The sequence below is a fragment of the Oncorhynchus mykiss genome, chromosome 23 (assembly GCF_013265735.2).
Source record: "Oncorhynchus mykiss isolate Arlee chromosome 23, USDA_OmykA_1.1, whole genome shotgun sequence".
NCBI lineage: Eukaryota > Metazoa > Chordata > Actinopteri > Salmoniformes > Salmonidae > Oncorhynchus > Oncorhynchus mykiss.
Window position 1 is genome coordinate 54,126,536 of NC_048587.1, and position 26,304 is coordinate 54,152,839.

The 26,304-nt window shown below is 43.9% G+C and overlaps 1 protein-coding gene across 4 annotated transcripts in view; it reads left to right on the top strand.

Moving 5' to 3' along the window:
* LOC110503037 (phosphatase and actin regulator 2) overlaps nt 1-26,304 on the top strand; it is a 76,693-nt gene that overhangs the window by 12,823 nt on the left and 37,566 nt on the right. Inside the window, exon 1 of one of the 4 annotated variants that reach the window (XM_036960799.1) lies at nt 3,412-3,484. The exons of 2 other annotated variants lie outside the window; for them this stretch is intronic. In XM_036960799.1, coding sequence (XP_036816694.1) covers nt 3,472-3,484 — 13 coding nt within the window. In that variant the 5' untranslated portion in view covers nt 3,412-3,471. Of the gene's footprint in view, nt 1-3,411; nt 3,485-18,904; nt 19,153-26,304 lie in introns of those variants that run through there. One more of the 4 variants, XM_036960798.1, reaches the window with a different exon arrangement.

The following is a 26,304-nucleotide window of genomic DNA, read 5'->3' on the forward strand; positions in this document are numbered from 1 at the left end:
ACACACAAAGGGTTGCTTTGTAAGAGGGGTCTTTCATCACTCATTTCCATGCTGCCCTGGTTATCTTTGTAACCAGGGTAGCAGTCTGGGTTTAGTACAGTGTGACAGCATATGAAGTAACAGACCAGTCTGGGTTTAGTACGGCACAGATTCTTTCATCACTGATTTCCAATCTGCTCTGGTTATCTTTGTGAGAGGGGTCTTTCATCACTGATTTCCAATCTGCTCTGGTTATCTTTGTGAGAGGGGTCTTTCATCACTGATTTCCAATCTGCCCTGGTTATCTTTGTGAGAGGGGTCTTTCATCACTGATTTCCATGCTGCCCTGGTTATCTTTGTGAGAGGGGTCTTTCATCACTGATTTCCATGCTGCCCTGGTTATCTTTGTGAGAGGGGTCTTTCATCACTGATTTCCATGCTGCCCTGGTTATCTTTGTAACCAGGGTAGCAGTCTGGGTTTAGTACAGTGTGACAGCATATGAAGTAACAGACCAGTCTGGGTTTAGTACGGCACAGATTCTTTCATCACTGATTTCCAATCTGCTCTGGTTATCTTTGTGAGAGGGGTCTTTCATCACTGATTTCCAATCTGCTCTGGTTATCTTTGTGAGAGGGGTCTTTCATCACTGATTTCCAATCTGCCCTGGTTATCTTTGTGAGAGGGGTCTTTCATCACTGATTTCCATGCTGCCCTGGTTATCTTTGTGAGAGGGGTCTTTCATCACTGATTTCCAATCTGCTCTGGTTATCTTTGTGAGAGGGGTCTTTCATCACTGATTTCCAATCTGCCCTGGTTATCTTTGTGAGAGGGGTTTTTCGTCACTGATTTCCATGCTGCCCTGGTTATCTTTGTGAGAGGGGTCTTTCATCACTGATTTCCATGCTGCCCTGGTTATCTTTGTGAGAGGGGTCTTTCATCACTGATTTCCATGCTGCCCTGGTTATCTTTGTGAGAGGGGTCTTTCATCACTGATTTCCATGCTGCCCTGGTTATCTTTGTGAGAGGGGTCTTTCATCACTGATTTCCATGCTGCCCTGGTTATCTTTGTGAGAGGGGTCTTTCATCACTGATTTCCATGCTGCCCTGGTTATCTTTGAAAGCCGATAGGATATTTTCCCATGTGTTTGTTTTTCAGTGGTTTATTTTGCTTTGATGTCTTTATATATATATATATATATATATATATATATATATATATATATATATATATATATATATAACAAGTCCTAACAAGTCCTTAGCCCTTTATGGTCCTAACAAGTCCTTAGCCCTTTATGGTCCTAACAAGTCCTTAGCCCTTTATGGCCCCTAACAAGTCCTTAACCCTTTATGGTCCTAACAAGTCCTTAGCCCTTTATGGTCCTAACAAGTCCTTAGCCCTTTATGGTCCTAACAAGTCCTTAGCCCTTTATGGTCCTAACAAGTCCTTAGCCCTTTATGGTCCTAACAAGTCCTTAGCTATATATATATATATAGTTATGACTCGTCATCATGGGTCTGCATCTATTCTGCAGCCACATACTTTGTCCAATGACCATATGGGTTACAAGTTCCAACATAGTAAAACTCAACCTTTAATACGGTACGGTGTGACTTTAAGTTACACAACAACCTGACTGTGCCAGGTCAGTGGCTCACTGTGTTTATCATTCCTTAAAGAGTCTAAAAATACAAACTTGTTTCCGCTGTCACTTTCAAAACTATGTAAATGCAATTTCCATCCCAGTCGAGCTGACCCAGTTGTCAAACAGTAACCCAGCTCAGTTAATGTCACACTGTTGGTCATTAATATCCGCAAGACCAAAAGGACATGGAGGATATTGTCAACATAACTTGTAATAATGCTGTTCACACAATAATGATTAAATACATTCAATTACATCATGTGTTGAAACACTGGCAGAAATTTAACATGGACTTTGACTCTCAAATATGACCTGTGTGAGTATTGAGTATATGCAGCTACTTTAATAATGCAGTTCAGTTTTAGCCCCATCAGGGAGAGTTAGCAGGGCACAAGTTTGCACCTTGTTCAGATTGCTATAATTTACTTGCCGTTCTAAATTAGTCATTAAGGACTTGTTAGGACCATAAAGGGCTAAGGACTTGTTAGGACCATAAAGGGTTAAGGACTTGTTAGGACCATAAAGGGTTAAGGACTTGTTAGGACCATAAAGGGTTAAGGACTTGTTAGGACCATAAAGGGCTAAGGACTTGTTAGGACCATAAAGGGCTAAGGACTTGTTAGGAGGCCTTGGAGGCCTCTTCTCATCTCAACCCCCATGGCTCTTTAGCTACTTATCAGGTGCTGGTTCCTGGGAGACTAGACAGGTTGTGAGTGAAATTCTTAAGTGGCAGCACTTTCAGTCGTTATCTTGTCAATAGCCTAACAATAATCTAGGACACCAGATACTAAAATCTTGCATTATTGCGTAAGATTCTTGATTAGGTTACTTGCATCTGTCCATGAGAGATTATCCTAACAATGAAATATACCCTTACCTGCCCAGGCTTCATACTGTATGCTTGCTCTGTTCTATATTGCAATGCCATTTACAGCCTTCTTATAGACTCCTGGCTGAGCCAGAGATCTAAATACCCTCAAGTGTTTGTTCTCTGAAAGCCCACTCTGAAGTGTCTGCTGCCAGAGAAGAAAATATCAGCTACTATGACTCATTCCTTTTAGAACGTTGGCTAATTTCAACACTGCGCTTCAAAATAGACTAAACTGTTTTTTTTTCAGAGACTTTCCACACAGCCCTCGAACCCACTGGTTCACCGACTTCAACCTCACATAACTTTCCATTCTGCCTCTGAACGTCGTGATGGGTATTGGCACATGGAGTCTGGGGTGCAGAGAGAATATTTTTTTTAGGTGAATAGCAGTAATGAAATCAGCCTGGCTTTAATGATAGTTGCAGAGCCCCCCCCCCCCCCCCCCCTCTCTATCTTCCTCCCTGTGGCCTCAGGTTGCAGCTAAAAGCCTCAGTGGACAGGGAGGCTCCATTTGATGGTTCCAGACTGGCTCAATCAAGCCTTGCTAATGGAGGTAATGGTTGTTGTGTGCTCACTGGGCTGCTTCATGTACAGGAGGTTGGTGGCACCTTAATTGGGGAGAACGGGCTCGTTGTAATGGCGGAATCAGTGGAATGGTATCAAATACATCAAACATGGTTTCCATGTGTTTGATACCATTCCATTTGCTCCATTCCAGCCATTATTATGAGCTGTCCTCCCCTCAGCAGCCTCCACTGGCTTCATGGTCATGTCCACTGCAGAGAGGCATGCAGCAAGGAACACTGATGAACATTAGAGAGCCAGCTCCCTGCAAAGGAAGGGTTAGAGGGAGAGAGGGAGAGAGATAAAGAGAGAGAAAGAGAGAGGAGGGAGAGAGAGAGAGGGAGGGAGGGAAAGAGAGTTATGAGGAAAAGAAAGGATCAGCTCACAAGGGTGATCATTTTCTTCCAGTCATGGAGCATGCTCGTGAGTCCCCTTTAGTCTGTGTGTCTGTGTCTGTGTGTCTATGTTTCTGTGTGCGTCTATGTTTCTGTGTGTGTCTGTGTTTCTGTGTGTGTCTATGTTCCTGTGTGTCTGTGTGTATTTGTGTGTGTGAGAGAATTTATTGTCCTTGTGATTGTTGTGTGTGTGCTGTTACAGTAGTTGGTAGTAGGAGTTCTCTGTTGGATACATTGCCCCTGGACTATGCATGAAGAGGGTTGCCGAGAGACAGTTGGGATTGCTATCTACCCTACTTATTGAGGAGGAACCTTTTGACTTTCCCTCTGTGTATTCAGATCAGCTGTTTAGGGAACACTGCCAGGCAAAAACCCATTCCTGTAATGTCATTTTGTTGGATTAGAGTTGTTTAAATAACTTAGCTTGTGCCTAAATTGTTTAAAAACCTGTTTTGTATTGTACTTATTTGATTTTTTAAAGATACACATAAAGCCTTATCACTTAGAGAGATTACCGCTAAGAATATTATATTCATCATCTCATAACATATTATATAGTTACATCTAGTGACAGAGTAGTCAAAGCTAGTGACAGGGTAGTCACAGCTAGTGACAGGGTAGTCACAGCTAGTGACAGGGTAGTCACAGCTAGTGACAGGGTTGTCAAAGCTAGTGACAGGGTAGTCACAGCTAGTGACAGGGTAGTCACAGCTAGTGACAGGGTAGTCACAGCTAGTGACAGGGTAGTCACAGCTAGTGACAGGGTAGTCACAGCTAGTGACAGGGTTGTCAAAGCTAGTGACAGGGTAGTCACAGCTAGTGACAGGGTAGTCAAAGCTAGTGACAGGGTTGTCACAGCTAGTGACAGGGTAGTCAAAGCTAGTGACAGGGTAGTCAAAGCTAGTGACAGGGTAGCCAAAGCTAGTGACAGGGTAGTCACAGCTAGTGACAGGGTAGTCACAGCTAGTGACAGGGTAGTCACAGCTAGTGACAGGGTAGTCACAGCTAGTGACAGGGTAGCCAAAGCTAGTGACAGGGTAGTCACAGCTAGTGACAGGGTAGTCAAAGCTAGTGACAGGGTAGTCACAGCTAGTGACAGGGTAGTCACAGCTAGTGACAGGGTAGTCACAGCTAGTGACAGGGTAGTCACAGCTAGTGACAGGTTAGTCACAGCCTGTGACAGGTTAGTCACAGCTAGTGACAGGTTAGTCACAGCTACTGACAGGTTAGTCACAGCTAGTGCAGGCTAGTCACAGCTAATGATAGGTTAGTCATAGCCTGTGACAGGTTAGTCACAGCTAATGACAGGGTAGTCACAGCTAGTGACAGGGTAGTCACAGCTAATGACAGGGTATGATGACTCTGTGTCTTGTAGTGGATTACAGTCAGTCTATATTTAGGCAATGCCATTTGATAAGTTTAATTAAGTTTGCCACACTGTGAATGTCATAACATTTCACTGTTTGTTAACTCATGTCATAACTTCCAGCTTAACTCCTAACTTTCTCTAGTGGAGAAATTGGACTCACACGGAGGGCTAGGTACATAGATCTCACAGACAGAAATATAAGTCAAGTTCACCTGTGATAATACTGCAGTATTGATCTATGATGTGATGCATAGAAAGATAAGATACGAAGCCATATGTCATGACTTTGTGAGTCTGTTATAGGTACAGTATGTATATTTCTTTACACATGATTTCATATGGTCCAGGTGGATTCTTAACAGTAGATTGTCAAATCAAATCATATCAAATTTTATTAGTCACATGCGCCGAATACAACAGACCTTACAGTGAAATGCTTACTTACGAGCCTCTAAGCAACAGTGCAGTTTCAAAAAATATGGATAAGAATAAGAGATAAAAGTAACAAGTAATTAAAGAGCAGCAGTAAAAATAACAATATATACAGGGGGTGCCGGTACAGAGTCAGTGTGTGGGGGCACTGGTTAGTTGAGGTAGTATGTACATGTAGGTAGAGTTAATTAAAGTGACTATGCATAGATGACAACAGAGAGTGGCAATGGTGAGGAGGGGGGGGGCAATGCAAATAGTCTGGGTAGCCATTTGACTAGATGTGTTCTTAGATTGTGTTCTTCAATCTGTGTTTTACAATGCAAAACAGAATTTGTATATGGTATCATATGAGTCAGGTTGTCCACATTTGCATAGCCTCAGACCACAGTGATTCAGCAGTGTCGTAGTGTTGTAGAAAATCCTGATGCTCAACAAGGCTAAAGGCTACCCTGTGGCATTACTTTATTCTGTCACAACCAACCCTATCCCAGAATAGATGTACTCAATGGCGGGAAATGTGGCACTACTTCCATTGGGGAATTAACCAATGCAGTCTTACAAATGTTATTTTGTCTAGTCTTATGTTGTCCTTTCAATTGAACTTGTAATTGAAACAGCTTTAGTACAGTGTGACAGCATATGAAGTAACAGATCAGTCTCAGTCCAAACAGTGTAATGGACCAAAGTAACTGTAAGAATTGTGAAAATCAATGACACTAAGCCAACGGTTTTGAGCCAATCCACATCTTTAATGTACAACACATCAATAAGCTTAGCAGCATGTCTGAACAAAAACAATTGGATTCCAATTGAGGAAAATCAGATCTGTCATTTGCTACAGATAGTGGTAGTGATTTTTCAATGAAGACAAACAGTCCGACATCGTCATGGTCTATTTTGACGTGGATGAGCAATGGGTGGGTAGACCTCTGTCTCTGGCTGTCTACTGCTGCTCTCCTCTCTCTCATAGTGAACCTTTATGTGATCATAAGCCCCGATGTCTCTGGCTGTCTGCTGCTGCTCTCCTCTCTCTCATAGTGAACCTTTATGTGATCATAAGCCCCGATGTCTCTGGCTGTCTACTGCTGCTCTCCTCTCTCTCATAGTGAACCTTTATGTGATCATAAGCCCCGATGTCTCTGGCTGTCTACTGCTGCTCTCCTCTCTCTCATAGTGAACCTTTATGTGATCATAAGCCCCGATGTCTCTGGCTGTCTACTGCTGCTCTCCTCTCTCTCATAGTGAACCTTTATGTGATCATAAGCCCCAATGTCTCTGGCTGTCTGCTGCTGCTCTCCTCTCTCTCATAGTGAACCTTTATGTGATCATAAGCCCCGATGTCTCTGGCTGTCTGCTGCTGCTCTCCTCTCTCTCTTAGTGAACCTTTATGTGATCATAAGCCCCGATGTCTCTGGCTGTCTACTGCTGCTCTCCTCTCTCTCATAGTGAACCTTTATGTGATCATAAGCCCCGATGTCTCTGGCTGTCTACTGCTGCTCTCCTCTCTCTCATAGTGAACCTTTATGTGATCATAAGCCCCGATGTCTCTGGCTGTCTACTGCTGCTCTCCTCTCTCTCATAGTGAACCTTTATGTGATCATAAGCCCCGATGTCTCTGGCTGTCTGCTGCTGCTCTCCTCTCTCTCATAGTGAACCTTTATGTGATCATAAGCCCCGATGTCTCTGGCTGTCTACTGCTGCTCTCCTCTCTCTCATAGTGAACCTTTATGTGATCATAAGCCCCGATGTCTCTGGCTGTCTGCTGCTGCTCTCCTCTCTCTCATAGTGAACCTTTATGTGATCATAAGCCCCGATGTCTCTGGCTGTCTACTGCTGCTCTCCTCTCTCTCATAGTGAACCTTTATGTGATCATAAGCCCCGATGTCTCTGGCTGTCTGCTGCTGCTCTCCTCTCTCTCATAGTGAACCTTTATGTGATCATAAGCCCCGATGTCTCTGGCTGTCTACTGCTGCTCTCCTCTCTCTCATAGTGAACCTTTATGTGATCATAAGCCCCGATGTCTCTGGCTGTCTACTGCTGCTCTCCTCTCTCTCATAGTGAACCTTTATGTGATCATAAGCCCCGATGTCTCTGGCTGTCTACTGCTGCTCTCCTCTCTCTCATAGTGAACCTTTATGTGATCATAAGCCCCGATGTCTCTGGCTGTCTGCTGCTGCTCTCCTCTCTCTCATAGTGAACCTTTATGTGATCATAAGCCCCGATGTCTCTGGCTGTCTACTGCTGCTCTCCTCTCTCTCATAGTGAACCTTTATGTGATCATAAGCCCCGATGTCTCTGGCTGTCTACTGATGCTCTCCTCTCTCTCATAGTGAACCTTTATGTGATCATAAGCCCCGATGTCTCTGGCTGTCTACTGCTGCTCTCCTCTCTCTCATAGTGAACCTTTATGTGATCATAAGCCCCGATGTCTCTGGCTGTCTGCTGCTGCTCACCTCTCTCTCATAGTGAACCTTTATGTGATCATAAGCCCCGATGTCTCTGGCTGTCTACTGCTGCTCTCCTCTCTCTCATAGTGAACCTTTATGTGATCATAAGCCCCGATGTCTCTGGCTGTCTGCTGCTGCTCTCCTCTCTCTCATAGTGAACCTTTATGTGATCATAAGCCCCGATGTCTCTGGCTGTCTACTGCTGCTCTCCTCTCTCTCATAGTGAACCTTTATGTGATCATAAGCCCCGATGTCTCTGGCTGTCTACTGCTGCTCTCCTCTCTCTCATAGTGAACCTTTATGTGATCATAAGCCCCGATGTCTCTGGCTGTCTACTGCTGCTCTCCTCTCTCTCATAGTGAACCTTTATGTGATCATAAGCCCCGATGTCTCTGGCTGTCTGCTGCTGCTCTCCTCTCTCTCATAGTGAACCTTTATGTGATCATAAGCCCCGATGTCTCTGGCTGTCTACTGCTGCTCTCCTCTCTCTCATAGTGAACCTTTATGTGATCATAAGCCCCGATGTCTCTGGCTGTCTACTGATGCTCTCCTCTCTCTCATAGTGAACCTTTATGTGATCATAAGCCCCGATGTCTCTGGCTGTCTACTGCTGCTCTCCTCTCTCTCATAGTGAACCTTTATGTGATCATAAGCCCCGATGTCTCTGGCTGTCTGCTGCTGCTCTCCTCTCTCTCATAGTGAACCTTTATGTGATCATAAGCCCCGATGTCTCTGGCTGTCTACTGCTGCTCTCCTCTCTCTCATAGTGAACCTTTATGTGATCATAAGCCCCGATGTCTCTGGCTGTCTACTGCTGCTCTCCTCTCTCTCATAGTGAACCTTTATGTGATCATAAGCCCCTCTGTCTCTGCACTGTGAAATATAATGCTCTCGATTTGCTCTGCAATGAGCTATTTTTAAACAGCCTAGATTTCAAAATAAGAGCCATCCAGACCAGGGAAAATAAACTAGTTACAGACAGGATAACACATTGATTTGTATACAGTACATACAACATTTCAGTGTAGGAAGTGAAGTGGTCCAGTAATGAGAGATACCTGCTATCCAAACAAAGTAACAAAGTAACTGATATCAGTTTCAATAATGGTTTGTTTGTGGAGAAGGTCAAATCTAATCTGTGTATAAAGTAGCCCATTCTGATATGTCAATGTTAAGGTTTTCTCAACATACTTGTACCATACATACAGTATTTATGTAATCACTTTTGATTTGGGTATGTAAAATTATATGAAACGTTGAGGTTGCAGCATACTTTTAATTGTCCCACAATGGTGAGACAATTCAAAATATGGTGCAAATTACACATCCAAAACATACAGTTGTTTCAATTTTATGACTTTTGTCAGGTGCGTGAATGAGGACCCAAAAGCGAATTAACAAACAGAGTTTCTTTAATGATGAACACACGTGGGCTCAGATGGACAGGTAGATTCCGACAGGACAGGACAAGGTTGCAGCAAACACGATGATAGTCTGGTTCAGGCATGAGACACACAAACAAGAATCCGACAAAGACAGGAGCAGAAACAGAGAGAGATATAGGGACCTAATCAGAGGGAAAAAGGGAACAGGTGGGAAAAGGGGTGAATGAGGTAGTCAGAGAAGACAAGGAACAGCTGGGGGAAAGAGGGACAGAAACGGTAACCTAGTACGACCAGCAGAGGGAGACAGGGTGAAAGGAAAGGACAGAAAGACACAACATGACAATACATGACAGTACCCCCCCACTCACCGAGCGCCTCCTGGCGCACTCGAGGAGGAAACCTGGCGGCAACGGAGGAAATCCTCGATCAGCGCACGGTCCAGCACGTCCCGAGAGGGAACCCAACTCCTCTCCTCAGGACCGTACCCCTCCCAATCTACGAGGTACTGGTGACCACGGCCCCGAGGACGCATGTCCAAAATCCTACGGACCCTGTAGATGGGTGCGCCCTCGACAAGGATGGGGGGGGGGGGGGGAAGACGAGCGGGGGCGCGAAGAACGGGCTTGATACAGGAGACATGGAAGACCGGGTGGACGCGACGAAGGTATCGCGGAAGAAGAAGTCGAACTGCGACAGGATTAATGACCCGAGAAATACGGAACGGACCAATGAACCGCGGGGTCAACTTGCGAGAAGCCGTCTTAAGGGGAAGGTTCTGAGTGGAGAGCCAAACTCTCTGACCGCGACAATATCTAGGACTCTTAGTTCTACGCTTATTAGCAGCCCACAGTCTGCGTCCTATAACGGCAAAGTGCAGACCTGACCCTCTTCCAGGTGCGCTCGCAACGTTGGACAAAAGCCTGAGCGGAGGGGACGCTGGACTCGGCGAACTGAGATGAGAACAGCGGAGGCTGGTACCCGAGGCTACTCTGAAAAGGAGATAGCCCGGTCGCAGACGAAGGAAGCGAGTTGTGGGCGTATTCTGCCCAGGGGAGCTGTTCTGACCAAGACGCAGGGTTGCGAAAAGAAAGACTGCGTAAGATGCGACCAATAGTCTGATTGGCCCGTTCTGCTTGACCGTTAGACTGGGGGTGAAAGCCGGAAGAGAGACTGACGGAAGCCCCAATCAAACGGCAAAACTCCCTCCAAAATTGAGACGTGAATTGCGGACCTCTGTCCGAAACGACGTCTGACGGAAGGCCATGAATTCTGAAAACATTCTCGATGATGATTTGTGCCGTCTCTTTAGCAGAAGGAAGCTTAGCAAGGGGAATGAAATGAGCCGCCTTAGAGAACCTATCGACAACCGTAAGAATAACAGTCTTCCCCGCTGACGAAGGCAGTCCGGTGACAAAATCTAAGGCGATGTGAGACCACGGTCGAGAGGGAATGGGAAGCGGCCTGAGACGGCCGGCAGGAGGGGAGTTACCGGACTTAGTCTGCGCGCAGACCGAACAAGCAGCCACGAAACGACGCGTGTCATGCTCCCGGGTGGGCCACCAAAAACGCTGGCGAATGGAAGCAAGCGTACCCCGAACGCCAGGGTGGCCGGCTAACTTGGCAGAGTGAGCCCACTGAAGAACGGCCAGACGAGTAGGAACGGGAACGAAAAGAAGGTTCCTAGGACAAGCGCGCGGCGACGGAGTGTGAGTGAGCGCTTGCTTTACCTGCCTCTCAATTCCCCAGACAGTCAACCCGACAGCACGCCCCTCAGGGAGAATCCCCTCGGGGTCAGTGGAGGCTACTGAAGAACTGAAGAGACGAGATAAAGCATCAGGCTTGGTGTTCTTAGAGCCCGGACGATAAGAAATCACGAACTCGAAACGAGCGAAAAACAGCGCCCAACGCGCCTGACGCGCATTAAGTCGTTTGGCAGAACGGATGTACTCAAGGTTCCTATGGTCAGTCCAAACGACAAAAGGAACGGTCGCCCCCTCCAACCACTGTCGCCATTCGCCTAGGGCTAACCGGATGGCGAGCAGTTCGCGGTTACCCACATCATAGTTACGTTCCGACGGCGACAGGCGATGAGAAAAATACGCGCATGGGTGGACCTTGTCGTCAGAGAGGGAGCGCTGAGAAAGAATGGCTCCCACGCCCACCTCTGACGCGTCAACCTCGACAACGAACTGTCTAGAGACGTCAGGTGTAACAAGGATAGGAGCGGATGTAAAACGATTCTTGAGGAGATCAAAAGCTCCCTGGGCGGAACCGGACCACTTAAAGCACGTCTTGACAGAAGTAAGGGCTGTGAGAGGAGCTGCCACCTGACCGAAATTACGGATGAAACGACGATAGAAGTTCGCGAAGCCGAGAAAGCGCTGCAGCTCGACGCGTGACTTAGGGGCGGGCCAATCAATGACAGCTTGGACCTTAGCGGGATCCATCTTAATGCCTTCAGCGGAAATAACAGAACTGAGAAATGTGACGGAGGAGGCATGAAAAGTGCACTTCTCAGCCTTCACAAAAAGACAATTCTCTAAAAGGCGCTGGAGGACACGTCGAACGTGCTGAACATGAATCTGGAGTGACGGTGAAAAAATCAGGATATCGTCAAGGTAAACGAAAACAAAGATGTTCAGCATGTCTCTCAGGACATCATTGACTAATGCCTGAAAGACAGCTGGAGCGTTAGCGAGGCCGAAAGGAAGAACCCGGTATTCAAAGTGCCCTAACTGAGTGTTAAACGCCGTCTTCCACTCGTCCCCCTCCCTGATGCGCACGAGATGGTAAGCGTTACGAAGGTCCAACTTAGTGAAAAACGTGGCTCCCTGCAGGATCTCGAAGGCTGAAGACATAAGAGGAAGCGGATAACGATTCTTCACTGTTATGTCATTCAGCCCTCGATAATCTATGCAGGGGCGCAGAGACCCGTCCTTCTTCTTGACAAAAAAAACCCCCGCTCCGGCGGGAGAGGAGGAGGGGACTATGGTACCGGCGTCAAGAGCTACAGACAAATAATCCTCGAGAGCCTTACGTTCGGGAGCCGACAGAGAGTATAGTCTACCCCGGGGGGGAGTGGTTCCCGGAAGGAGATCAATACTACAATCATACGACCGGTGTGGAGGAAGAGAGGTGGCCCTGGACCGACTGAACACCGTGCGCAGATCGTGATATTCCTCCGGCACCCCTGTCAAATCACCAGGCTCCTCCTGTGAAGAAGAGACAGATGAAACAGGAGGGATAGCAGACATTAAACATTTCACATGACAAGAGACGTTCCAGGAGAGGATAGAATTACTAGACCAATTAATGGAAGGATTATGACAAACTAGCCAGGGATGGCCCAAAACAACAGGTGTAAAAGGTGAACGAAAAATTAAAAAAGAAATGGTTTCGCTATGATTACCAGAAACAGTGAGGGTTAAAGGTAGCGTCTCACGCTGAATCCTGGGGAGAGGACTACCATCCAGGGCGAACAAGGCCGTGGACTCCCTTAACTGTCTGAGAGGAATGTCATGTTCCCGAGCCCAGGTCTCGTCCATAAAACAGCCCTCCGCCCCAGAGTCTATTAAGGCACTGCAGGAAGCTGACGAACCGGTCCAGCGTAGATGGACCGACAAGGTAGTGCAGGATCTTGAAGGAGAGACAGGAGTAGTAGCGCTCACCAGTAGCCCTCCGCTTACTGATGAGCTCTGGCTTTTACTGGACATGAAGTGACAAAATGACCAGCAGAACCGCAATAGAGACAGAGGCGGTTGGTGATTCTCCGTTCCCTCTCCTTAGTCGAGATGCGGATACCTCCCAGCTGCATAGGCTCAGCTCCCGAGCCGGCAGAGGAAGATGGTAGTGATGCGGAGAGGGGGGCAACGGAGAACGCGAGCTCCTTTCCACGAGCTCGGTGACGAAGATCAACCCGTCGCTCAATGCGAATAGCGAGTTCAATCAAGGAATCCACGCTGGAAGGAACCTCCCGGGAGAGAATCTCATCCTTTACCTCTGCGCGGAGACCCTCCAGAAGACGAGCGAGCAAAGCCGGCTCGTTCCAGCCACTGGAGGCAGCAAGAGTGCGAAACTCAATAGAGTAGTCTGTTATGGATCGATTGCCTTGACATAGGGAAGACAGGGCCCTGGAAGCCTCCTCCCCAAAAACAGATCGATCAAAAACCCGTATCATCTCCTCCTTAAAGTCCTGATACTGGTTAGTACACTCAGCCCTTGCCTCCCAGATTGCCGTGCCCCACTCACGAGCCCGTCCAGTAAGGAGAGATATGACGTAGGCGACACGAGCAGTGCTCCTGGCGTAAGTGTTGGGCTGGAGAGAAAACACAATATCACACTGGGTGAGGAACGAGCGGTATTCAGTGGGCTCCCCAGAGTAACACGGCGGGTTATTGATTCTGGGCTCCGGAGATTCGAAAGCCCTGGAAGTGGCCGGTGGATCGAGGCGGAGATGGTGAACCTGTTCTGTGAGGTTGGAGACTTGGGTGGCCAGGGTCTCAACGGCATGTCGAGCAGCAGACAATTCCTGCTCGTGTCTGCCTAGCATCGCTCCCTGGATCTCGACGGCTGAGTGGAGAGGATCCGAAGTCGCTGGGTCCATTCTTGGTCGGATTCTTCTGTCAGGTGCGTGAATGAGGACCCAAAAGCGAATTAACAAACAGAGTTTCTTTAATGATGAACACACGTGGGCTCAGATGGACAGGTAGATTCCGACAGGACAGGACAAGGTTGCAGCAAACACGATGATAGTCTGGTTCAGGCATGAGACACACAAACAAGAATCCGACAAAGACAGGAGCAGAAACAGAGAGAGATATAGGGACCTAATCAGAGGGAAAAAGGGAACAGGTGGGAAAAGGGGTGAATGAGGTAGTCAGAGAAGACAAGGAACAGCTGGGGGAAAGAGGGACAGAAACGGTAACCTAGTACGACCAGCAGAGGGAGACAGGGTGAAAGGAAAGGACAGAAAGACACAACATGACAATACATGACAACTTTAAAAAAAAAAGTGTGTTTCATGCACAACTACCATCAAGTCTCTACCACTGGGATGAGGACATGCTTGCACCTCTCTGTCTCATATTATGATAGTCATTTTTGCCTTTTTACCTGTGGCTAGCTATGGAATGGCATGCAGTAGTGGTATGTATCATTTCTTAAAAACCTCCATAACAGATAATATTAGCTTGGTCCATCACATAACATTCACATCAATGTGTACTGTACTGCAGCCGGTAATCTGAATGCACTCAGTGACTAGCAACTAGACACACTCTAGTTGACCATCCCATCATTGCACAGTGCTTGATAGAGAAGCTAGACCTTTGCTCTTCGGATCTAATAGCAATTACCTGTGTGGACAAATGGCCCTGTCTGCTCCACTTACTCTATATGCAAAACAGATCCTATAGTATGAGACCAATCTGAATGTATCAAATGTTGTTCTGAAAATATTCACCTTAATGTAGACTACATCATAGACAAAGTATGATACTCTCTACTCTACAATACAGATTAGAACTATGGTTTTACTGTCATTTTAGACAGATACAGTAGGTAATATAAAACAAAGTTTACCAACACATAGGAACTCACCTCGAAGTCTGAGGTTAATAAAGAAATCATCTAAAAAGAGGAAGAACTAAGAAGCACCACATAAACAATAATTACCTTGGCTGAGATTGCTGGTTAATCATTTATGACTCGTTCCTTTTTTCCTCCACTTGGACATCCTGTTACCTTTTTGATCAATGAGTGGGGTATACTGTAACAACATAAATACATATATCCATTAGTCAATGAGTGAGGTATACTGTAACAACATAAATACATATATCCATTAGTCAATGAGTGGGGTATACTGTAACAACATAAATACATATATCCATTAGTCAATGAGTGGGGTATACTGTAATAACATAAATACATATATCCATTAGTCAATGAGTGGGGTATACTGTAACAACATAAATACATATATCCATTAGTCAATGAGTGGGGTATATTGTAACAACATAAATACATATATCCATTAGTCAATGAGTGAGGTATACTGTAACAACATAAATACATATATCCATTAGTCAATGAGTGGGGTATACTGTAACAACATAAATACATATATCCATTAGTCAATGAGTGGGGTATACTGTAACAACATAAATACATATATCCATTAGTCAATGAGTGAGGTATACTGTAACAACATAAATACATATATCTATTAGTCAATGAGTGGGGTATACTGTAACAACATAAATACATATATCCTTTAGTCAATGAGTGAGGTATACTGTAACAACATAAATACATATATCCATTAGTCAATGAGTGAGGTATATTGTAACATTGTAAAGACATACAGAACCAGTCAAAAGTGTGGACACGCCTACTCATTCCAGAGTTTTTTTTTATTTTTACTATTTTCTTCATTGTAGAATAATATTGAAGATATCAACACTATGAAATGACACATGGAATCATGTTGTAACCAAAAAAGTGTTAAACAAATATATTTCAGATTTGAGATACTTCAAAGTAGCCACCCTTTGCCTTGATGACAGCTTTTGGCATTCTCTCAACCAGCTTCAACTCATCCCAAACCATTTCAATTGGGTTGAGGTCGGTTGATTGTGGAGGCCAGGTCATCTGATGCAGCACTTCATCACTCTCCTTCTTGGTCAAATATCTCTTACACACCCTGGAGGTGTGTTTTGGGTCATTGTCCTGTTGAGAAATAAATGATAGTCCCACTAAGCGCAAACCAGATGGGATGGTGTATTGCTGCAGAATGCTGTGGTAGACATGCTGGTTAAGTGTGCCTTGAATTCTAAATAAATCACAGACAGTTTCACCAGCAAAGCACCCCCACAACATCATAACTCCTCCTCCATGCTTCACGGTTGGAACCACACATGCGGAGATCATCTGTTCACCTACTCTGCATCTCACAAAGACACAGCGGTTGGAAAAATCTCAAATTTGGATTCATCAGACCAAAGGACAGATTTCCACCGGTCTAATGTCCACTGCTTGTGTTTCTTGGCCCAAACAAGTATCTTCTTCTTACTGGTCTCCTTTAGTAGTGGTTTCTTTTCAGCAATTCGACCATGAAGGCCTGATTCACGCAGCCTCCGCTGAACAGTTGATGTTGAAATATGTCTGTTACTTGAACTCTGTGAAGCATTTATTTGGGCTGCAATTTCTGAGAATGGTAACTCTAATGAATGTATCCTCTGCAGCAGATGTAACTCTGGGTCTTCCTATCCTGTGGCGGTCCTCATGAGAGCCAGTTTCATCATAGCGCTTGATGGTTTTTGCGATGGCACTTTCTACAAAGTTTTTGAAATGTTCTGTATTGACTGACCTTCATGTCTTAAAGCAATGATGGCCTTCATTTCTCTTTGCTTATTTGAGTTGTTCTTGACATAAATGGACTTGTTCTTTTACCAAATAGAGCTATCTTCTGGATACCACCCCTACCTTGCCACAACACAACTGATTGGCTCAAACGCATTAAGAAAAAATAAATTCCACAAATTAACAAGGCACATGTGTTAATTGAAATGCATTCCAGGTGACTACCTCATGAAGTTGTTTGAGAGAATCCAAAGAGTGTGCAAAGCTGTCATCAAGGCGAAGAGTGGCTACTTTGAAGAATCTCAAATCTAAAATATATTTTGATTTGTTTAACACTTTTTCGGTTACTACATGATTCCGTAAGTGTTATTTCATGGTTTTAATGTCTTCACTATTATTCTGCAATTTGGAAAATAGTAAAACTAAAGAAAAACCCTGGAATGAGTAGGTGTGTCCAAACTTTTGACTGGTACTGCATATCCATTATCCATTTCCCTTCCTACTACTGGGCCTTCTTCATAATGATTAACTAGGATTATACTGAGTAGTAATTGATACTAGCATAGAATAGTGATTAGACCAATCAGAACTACCTTTCACGTATTGAAACAATATACTTTTTGTACGGATTGTGACCTAGTATTTAAAGTATTTACCTAGTAATTTGTAAAAGTAGGCTATGTGTTGCCAACATCTCCTATCAATACATTAAGGGAATGACGGAAGGCACAGAGGATAAGTAGTGAGGCTGTCTGGGGGATCAGTGTATTAGCATTGATAGATTCATAGGGCTGTATTTGGGTTCTTGTGGCGAGGTTGAGTGGTAGAGGATCTAGTCTGCCATATGCACTTAGACTGCACTTTGGTTATAGTCGTTAGTGATTTCCTCCCTATGCCACGGCAGGCTTTCATCTCACGAGCAATGTGCCACTTTACTTAAAGCTGACTGGCAATGCTTTTCTTGTTAGAAGCGTGTATGAGCCTTGATTCGTGTTTGATAATATAAGGTTAATGTTATGTTTCTGTATGTACTTTGGGACATTTTGTTAAGACTTTTCTTAAAGATTTTGCCTTTTACTTAAAGATTTGTCCATACCTTTTTGCCGTTAAGTTGATTGATGGTATGGTTTCTAGAATATCCTTGTTGACAGAATGTTCATTGGACAGTAGATGTCACCCTTGCACCTAAACCAAACAGTCTGCAAAGGTCAATGGATTTTTACAACCTCTCTCAGATACTCTGTATCTATCAACTCACCATAGACCCTACTGTGTACATACATTCATGTCATTAATCATGATTATAATGATCCCTCTTGTCAACATTACAATAGTTATTTAATTGAGCTTCTATATATAGTAGTTTGCCCATTACAATGTATCTACACTCACAGTTTCCCTATATGTACAATGGCAATGCTCTTACTCAACGTGTAGGCTGTAATCAGTGTGTGCAACAGTGCTGGATGGTTTAGTATATCCATGTTTTGGTATGTAAAAGTATTTTATCTCCTGATAACACACATCACACAGCTAGAGTGTCAGCTGAGGCCCTGCCATAGGGCCCCTGCGAGTACTATGACATCAGAATGGTATCGCCCATGTCAAAAGCTGGAGCTCACTGCAACAGAGGTCCACTCAGGGGTTGAGCCTCATGCCTTGAAAGGAAATAGAGCCAGCCATCTATGGTGTATTTTTAAGTGGTGTGAACAAGCTCAGGGGTGGTGATCTTTTAGTTTAGTATTAGCATTTAGGGCCAAAGTAACAGCATATGCTCATTGTACAGTGCTGCCTTTGTGTGCTGTAATAACAGAGATATTGTACACGGTTTAGGAGGTGGGAGGACGAGGAGATGGGTTATGGTGAGGCGTTCACAGTGTAGCTGCCTGTGACACAATGCTCAGGGAGGGTCTGGAGGCAGGAGAGGGCTGGTTTCCGTCAGCTCTGGGCGGGAATTGGAGAGCCTTCCTGAGAGGTTCCCACCCACTGACCATATAGCTCACTCAGGGCTTTGTTCTTCTTCTCAGGAAACCGTAGCCTAAGAGGAACAATTCAGATGACTGTAACAGTGTAAGCAAGTTTTGCAGGTAGCCATAATATGTAGATTTAAGATTTCCATTGCCCAAATATAGTATTAAACTAACTTTCTATTCAGTTTTCAAAGACCTGTTTGAAGATTTGTGTTGATTTTATATGTATTACTAAGTTACTAAAACTATGCCATGATATTTTGGATTTTAGAAATTGATGTTTGCAAACATCAAACTGCCATGAATTTCAAGATTTTGAACACTGGAATGATATTGTGGTGTCAGTAACTGTGTGTTCGAAAAATGTCTCTATACTGTAGGGATGAAATCCTGGTATCTACATCTCAGTTGTAGGCTGTTGGGGAGGTAGGCTACAGAGACTGCCTCCCCTCGACCTCTGACGGGTAGTAGACTAATCTGCATAAAGGAATGACAGGCATTGTTGAGCTGAATCAGTGGTTTTGAGACCCAGCGGTTTTTTCAAGAGTTTTATCCCAACAATTGTCCACTGCCTGAAGTAGGTGAAATGAACTTTAGGATTAGGCGATGGCTACGATTTTGTGGTGAAAAAAACAGTTCCCCGGGGAGCGCGTGATTGTTGCTTTTTCGGTCAATTGAAGACAGAATGGGCCAGACGTCTGTCTCTACCTTGTCTCAAAATGCGAGCGGTGGTGAGTCTACTTTCCTCGTTCAAGCGCGTACCGCTATCTAATTGTTTAGGAAGTCGATGTCTGACAATTTTCACTCTTATATTATTTTTTCTAACTTTACCCTATTGAAATGTAGCTTTTCAACAAGTTTGAGTTGGTTTGCCGGAAAAAAACATCTGTCTTATTTCCCATCACTCCAATGTGCTCGTGAATATGCAGCTACATCATTGCAGCTGATTCTGAATGCATGTACATGTAACAAGCTGCTGGAAGTAATTGTCTTCCATCAGGCGAAACGAAAGTAACATTTACTTTGACAAGAATCGAATACTTTGTATCACTAACGGTTACGTTATGGCCATCAGTGATGGACTCAACAATTACTCATATTTGAACCCTGTTTAATATAGACACAACTAAATGACAATGCAAACTGGAAGACATGCAAAATATTGATTGTTTGTTCAATAGTGAACTAACCCTAACCCGTAAAAAATCGAGTACAACACAGCTCTGGATCAGGCGACGTACGTGTTGTACTCGATTTTTTTTTGACGGCGCAATAACAGTTCACTATTGAACAAACAATCAATGTTTTGTACTTCAATCTGGCCCGCGAGACATCAAAAAATAAATATATATATATATAATCGAACCCGGGTCTGTAGTGACACCTCAACCACTGCGTTGCAATGCCTTAGACCGCTGCGCCACTCGGGAGGCCCCTGCAAACTGATTTTAACAAATAATTGGTCACCCCAAAAAATGTTGCTTTCTGTTGAATTTCACAATCCCGATGTGGCCCTTGAGCCAAAAAGTTTGTCCACCCCTGGGCTATAGCGCTATCAACTACATCTTCAATGGAAGAGATACTGATCAGCACATCTGTTTTCTTTTCAAAAGAGAGTAGGGACATATAGGTGTGGTGAACAAGCTAGCCTACACCATAAGTAACCTAACCTTGACTGAGCCCTAAGAGCTTATGCCTTACGGCTTTAGCTCAGTGGGCTAACACAGTAGTCTTGCAGACAACCTGGGTTCAATACCTAGTTGGTCACACATGCCCAAGCAAACAGACATTGCTGTATTGATGTCAAAGTTAGTATGTGAGTGGTGTTGAATAATGGTCCATAATGGCACAGTTAATGCAGTGGGAGATGTTCAACAGGGTGGATCAGGATGCAACTTCAGTACCATACCAACCACAAAGCTTACTTAAAGGCCCAGTGCAGTCAGACGTGATTTCCCTGTGTTTTTATATGTATGCGCTGTTGTGCCTTCTTCACCACACTGTCTGTGTGGGTGGACCATTTCAGTTTATCTGTGATGTGTACGCCAAGGAACTTACAACTTTCCACCTTATCCACTGCTGTCCCTTCGATGTGGATAGGGGGTAGCTCCGTCTTCTGCTTCCTGAAGTCCACGATCATCTCTATTTTGATGACGTTGAGTGTGAGGTTGTTTTCCTGACACCACACTCCAAGTGCCCTCACCTCCTCCGTGTAGGCTGTCTCGTCGTTGTTGGTAACCAACCCCACTACTCTTGTCTCGTCTGCATCTGCATACTTGATGATTGAGTTGGAGTCGTGCATGGCCACACAGTTGTGGGTGAACAGGGAGTACAGGAGGGGGCTGAGCACGCACCCTTGTGGGGCCCTAGTGTTGAGGGTCAGCGAAGTGGAGATGTTGTTTCCTACCTTCACCACCTGCTTGGCAGCCCGTCAGAAAGTCCAGGACCCAATTGCACAGGGCGAGGTTGAGACCCAGGTCCTCTAGCTTGATGATGAGCTTGGAGGGTACTATGGTATTGAATCTCAGTAAGGTACTTAATTGTTACCCAGAAATGATTTGATATTGAAATAATAAGGGCTGCATTGAACCTTTAACAATAACATTACTAACAAGTTCATACAGGCCTGACGTTTCAATTCTCCAGGGCCTAAATAAGCTTATAGTGCAGCCACATTGGGGCTCCCGAGTGGCGCAGCGGTCTAAGGCACTGCATCTCAGTGCTAGAGGCGTCACTACAGACCTTGGTTCTATTCCAGCCTGTATCACAACTGGCCGTGATTGGGAGTCCCATAGGGCGACGCACAATTGGCCCAACGTCGTCTGGGTTAGGGTTTGGCCGGGGTAGGCCGTCATTGTAAATAAGAATTTGTTCTAAACTGACCTCCCTAGTTAAATAAAAGTTAAATAAAACATAACCTAAGGTGTTATAGTTATGAGTTGACCTTGCAAGGCATGTATTCTCTTAAACAAAATTGTTCTCTCCCTGTTCTCTTCCTGTTCTCTTCCCTCCTATAAGAAATCATAGTCCATAATTTTCACTATTCGTAATAACAATGTCAGCTTTTCACATGTTTGGTCAATTACACAAAATGTGAGAAAATTCTTATATGTCAAATAGCATGTGATCTTAAAAACCTTGGCGTTTAAGTGTGTAAGCCCTCTACAGTGACTGGATAAACCCTCCCCAGTGGCTTCAACTGAGGAAACCTCTCCCTATTTCCCCTTGACCAAATGTTTTTCTTGTTGCCCGTGGCACATAAAGAAAGACAATGGGAAAAACATCTGGTGAGCAAACAGCATGGCTGATCGAATTTAACGCAAACAGATGGATGTGAATGAATGCTTTTTGATTTGGTGTGTAGTTTCATCATATGTTATTTGGCTACTCAAAATTCTGTTTTCGAGGGCCCATACAGTATTAGTGTTTTTGGTTATGAAACTCCTTTCCAATGACGTCATCACAGAACTAGAATCACGTCAGTATGAGTCACAGCCTGGAGTTTACAAAAAGGGTTGACTAAATTGTATGGCAAGTGCATCAGTAAACACATAGGACCGGACATGTGTTTTGACCCTCCTAACGTAGCATTGTGGAAGTATCAATTTCATACTATTCATGATTTCGGTGTACTCCATCTGTGATGTTTATTTTGGCTGATTCTCCTGATACCTCATAAACATTAATTATCAGCCTGACTGAGGCATGCTGGTCCTTTATTGAAAGTCTTATAGGCCTCTTGTTTTCTCTTGAAATGAAATGTCTTGATTGTTGTCTCATTACAGCTGAAGCTGATATAGAACTACTGATGACATTTAAGTCATCTCAAATCGTAGATGGATTCTGTATAGTCCCAGTCATTCATTTGTCTATGGCTGAAATTTACACAGACAGCCCAATTCCAATCTTTTTTTTCACTAATTGGTCTTTTGACCAATTAGATCGGAAAATATCGGAATTGGCTCCCTGTGTAAAAGCAGCCATAGACAAATGTAGTGGAGCGGGTCGAGCGTTTCAAGTTCCTTGGTGTCCACATCACCAACAAACTATCATGATCAAAACACACCAAACAGTCATGAAGAGGGCATGACAACATCTTTTCCCCCTCAGGAGACTGAAAAGATTTGGCATGGGTCGCCAGATTCTCAAAAGGTTCTACAGCTGCACCATCTATTCTATCGCATCCTGACAGGTTGCATGGTATGGCAATAGCTTGGCATCCGACCGCAATTGCTTGGCATCCGACCGTAAGGCACTACTGAGGGTAGTGCGTACGGCCCTGTACATCACTGGGGCCAAGCTTCCTGCCATCCTCGACCTATAGTGAAAGTATTCACCCCCCTTGGCATTTTTCCTATTATGTTGCCTTACAACCTGGAATTAAAATGGAATTTGGGGGCGGTTGTATCATTTGATTTACACAACATGCCTACCACTTTGAAGATGCAAAATATTTTTTATTGTGAAACAAACAAGAAATAAGACATAAAAACAGAAAGTGTGGATAACTATTCACCCTCCTAAAGTCAATACTTTGTAGAGCAACCTTTTGCAGCAATTACAGCTGCAAGTCTCTTGGGGTATGTCTCTAAGCTTGGCACATCTAGCCACTGGAAATGTTTGCCATTCTTCAAGGTGAAGCTGCCCCAGCTCCTTCAAGTTGGATGGGTTCCCGCTTCTGTACAGAAATCTTTAAGTCATACCACAGATTCTCAATTGGATTGAGGTCTGGGCTTTGACTAGCCCATTCCAAGACATTTAAATGTTTCCTCTTAAACCACTCGAGTGTCGCTTTAGCAGTATGCTTAGGGTCATTGTCCTGCTGGAAGGTGAACCTCCATCCCAGTCTAAAATCTCTGGAAGACTAAAACAGGTTTCCCTCAGTAATTTCCCTGTATTTAGTGCCATCCATCATTCCTTCAATTCTGACCAGTTTGCCAGTTCCTGCCGATGAAACATCCCCACAGCATGATACTGCCACCACCATGCTTCACTGTGGTGACGGTGTTCTCGGGGTGATGAGAGGTGATGAGAGGTGTTGGGCTTGCGCCAGACATAGCATTTTCCTTGTTGGCCAAAAAGCCCAATTTTAGTCTCAACTGACCAGAGTTCCTTCTTCCATATGTTTGGGGAGTCTCCCACATGCCTTTTGGTGAACACCAAACATGTTTGCTTGTTTTTTTCTGGCCACTCTTCCATGAAGCCCAGCTCTGTGGAGTGTACGGCTTAAAGTGACCCTATGGACAGATACTCCAATCTCCGCTGTGGAGCTTTGCAGCTTCTTTAGGGTTATCTTTGGTCTCTTTGTTGCCTCTCTGATTAATGCCCTCCTTGCCTGTGAGTTTTGGTGGGCAGCTCTCTCTTGGCAGGTTTGTTGTGGTGTCATATTCTTTCCATTTTTTAATAATGGATTTAATGGTGCTCTGTGGGATGTTCAAAGTTTCTGATATTTTTTTTATAACCAACCCTGATCTGTACTTCTCCACAACTTTGTCCCTGACCTGTTTGGAGAGCTCCTTGGTCTTCAGTGTCCCTTGCTTAGTGGTGTGGCAGACTCTGGGGCTTTCAGAACAGGTGTATATATACTGAGATCATGTGACAGATCATGTGACACTTAAATAAAGTCCACCTGTGTGCAATCTAACTAATTATGTGACTTCTGAAGGTAATTGGTTGCACCAGATCTTATTTAGGGGCTTCATAGCATAGGGGGTGAATACATATGCACGCACCACTTTTCAGTTTTTATTTTTTAGAATTTTTTCATTTCTTTTCCATTTTTTCAATTTCCTTTCACTTCACCAATTTGGACTATTTTGTGTATGTCCATTATATGAAATCCAAATAAAAATCTATTTAAATTACAGGTTGTAGTGCAACAAAATAGGAAAAACACCAAGGGGGTGAATACTTTTGCAAGGTACTGTATATACTAGGTAGAATATACCTCGTATATGCAGGTATATACTACCTATATACAGGTATTTTCTACCCCTCCAAATGACATTGACTAACCTGTACTCCTGCACATTGACTCGGTACCGGTACCCCCTGTATATAGCCTCGTTATTGTTATTTTATTGTGTTACTTTTTATTTTATTTTTTACTTTAGTTTATTTTGTAAATATTTTCGCAACTATTTTTCTTCAACTACATTGTTGGTTAAGGTGTCGTAAGTAAGCATTTCATGACAAGGCCTACACCTGTTGTATTCGGCGCATGTGACAAAGAACATTTGATTGATTTGATGTATGGCTGGGGCTATTCTGAGGTGCCATTTTCTGTGACTTTCATTTCATTATGGCTCCAAGCCATTCTCCTTGGGCAATGTAAGAGCCGAAGACTATTCACTTATTTTCTGCATCTGTGTCCCTAAACCATTTTCTCCCCTGTCCAGCAGCTGTTTGAATTATTGTTGTCCTGCAGTACGTTGTTTGATACTGTGTGTGAGTTATACCTCCACCTCAACATGAAAGCTGCTGCCTGGACTATAACAGAGATTAGTGCTGCACACATTTTAGGATTTGTATACTGAATGTGCTAGCAGATTCACATGATGTATAATGTAATAATATAACATAATGTATTATGTTGTTCTCCTAGCAGATGGGCATTTATCTGTATATGGCCTAGATGTTTGTGCTGTCAGTGCAGTCTCAATCAATTGTTTGGTTGGTTTAGCACCATCAATTAATTCACAAGAAAATCCAAACAAAAATTGAGAAGGGCTACTGTTTCCTCTGTCAATTAAGTTAGCTTGTCTAAGAATGGAAGAAAGGTGACATGACAGTAGTGACAGCAAAATGCCCATGTGCTAGGAGAACAACATTATTAATGACTTGATGTCATGTGGATATAAAGCTCTGTCCTAAATCAGTTCTTCCTAATAGTCAACCTCTCTAACACTCTCCACTAAGCAGCAACAAGTGGAGCCACTGTCCATTTTCTCCCAGGCAGTTCTAGTCTTTTTATTGAAGAGTCTAATGGTGATAATTGTGAGCATTACATATTTTCCTGCCATTAACCACACAAAGAACCTGCTGTAACGTTCCCATTGTTCTTAGTTTATATCAATCTGGAAATGAAACCATGGGATCGGAAGTTTGGAGTGCAGCTGGCCCCTCATGGGCCACACCTCTTTCCTATTTGTTTGTTAGCTTGATTAATTGAGGCTACATGTGATAACTGCGGAAGGACATTATGAGTCCTTCTATAGGCTTAACCCAAAATTCCCTAAACAGTTTGGGGTTGTTTTTAGTAGCTGTTTGGAGTATTGAGTGTCATTCTGGGAAATTAGTAGGACCTGATTAACAACTACTTCATTGTCCACTGTTTTGTCCCTCCCTTATGCTAGAGAAAAATATATTTCTAGTAAAACTTTGATTTGCATCAGAAATTAACATTCACTTAAAATTCCTTGTCAGAGTTGAGGAGCAAAGTCTCATAGGAAGATATTGACTGATCTACTGTAGTGGTGTATGATATGTTCCTGCACTATTCAATGCTCATCACCTCAGGCCTTTTTAATATTGAATGTCAGGCCTCAGGCAAGAAGTTGTTATCCCTGCTGGTCTGGTCATTCATGACTAATAATCATTAGTTATCATGGTTGTGTGTTGTTGTTTTTTATCGTATCAATGTTTGGTAACTGCCATCTGCAATGATATATATATATATATATACATAGTTGTATAGTTTTCTGTTTGTATATAGCTTATCAGTTTTTATATGAGTAGGATGTTTAAACTTGTAACCGGAGCTCTGTTGGAAAGATGATTAGAAATTGGAAAAGATATGTCGCCTGTGTAAACACAATTTGGGCTGTAAAGCTGTCTGATGGCTTTAAATGTTGTTTTCATTGCAATGACATAACAAGGTATTA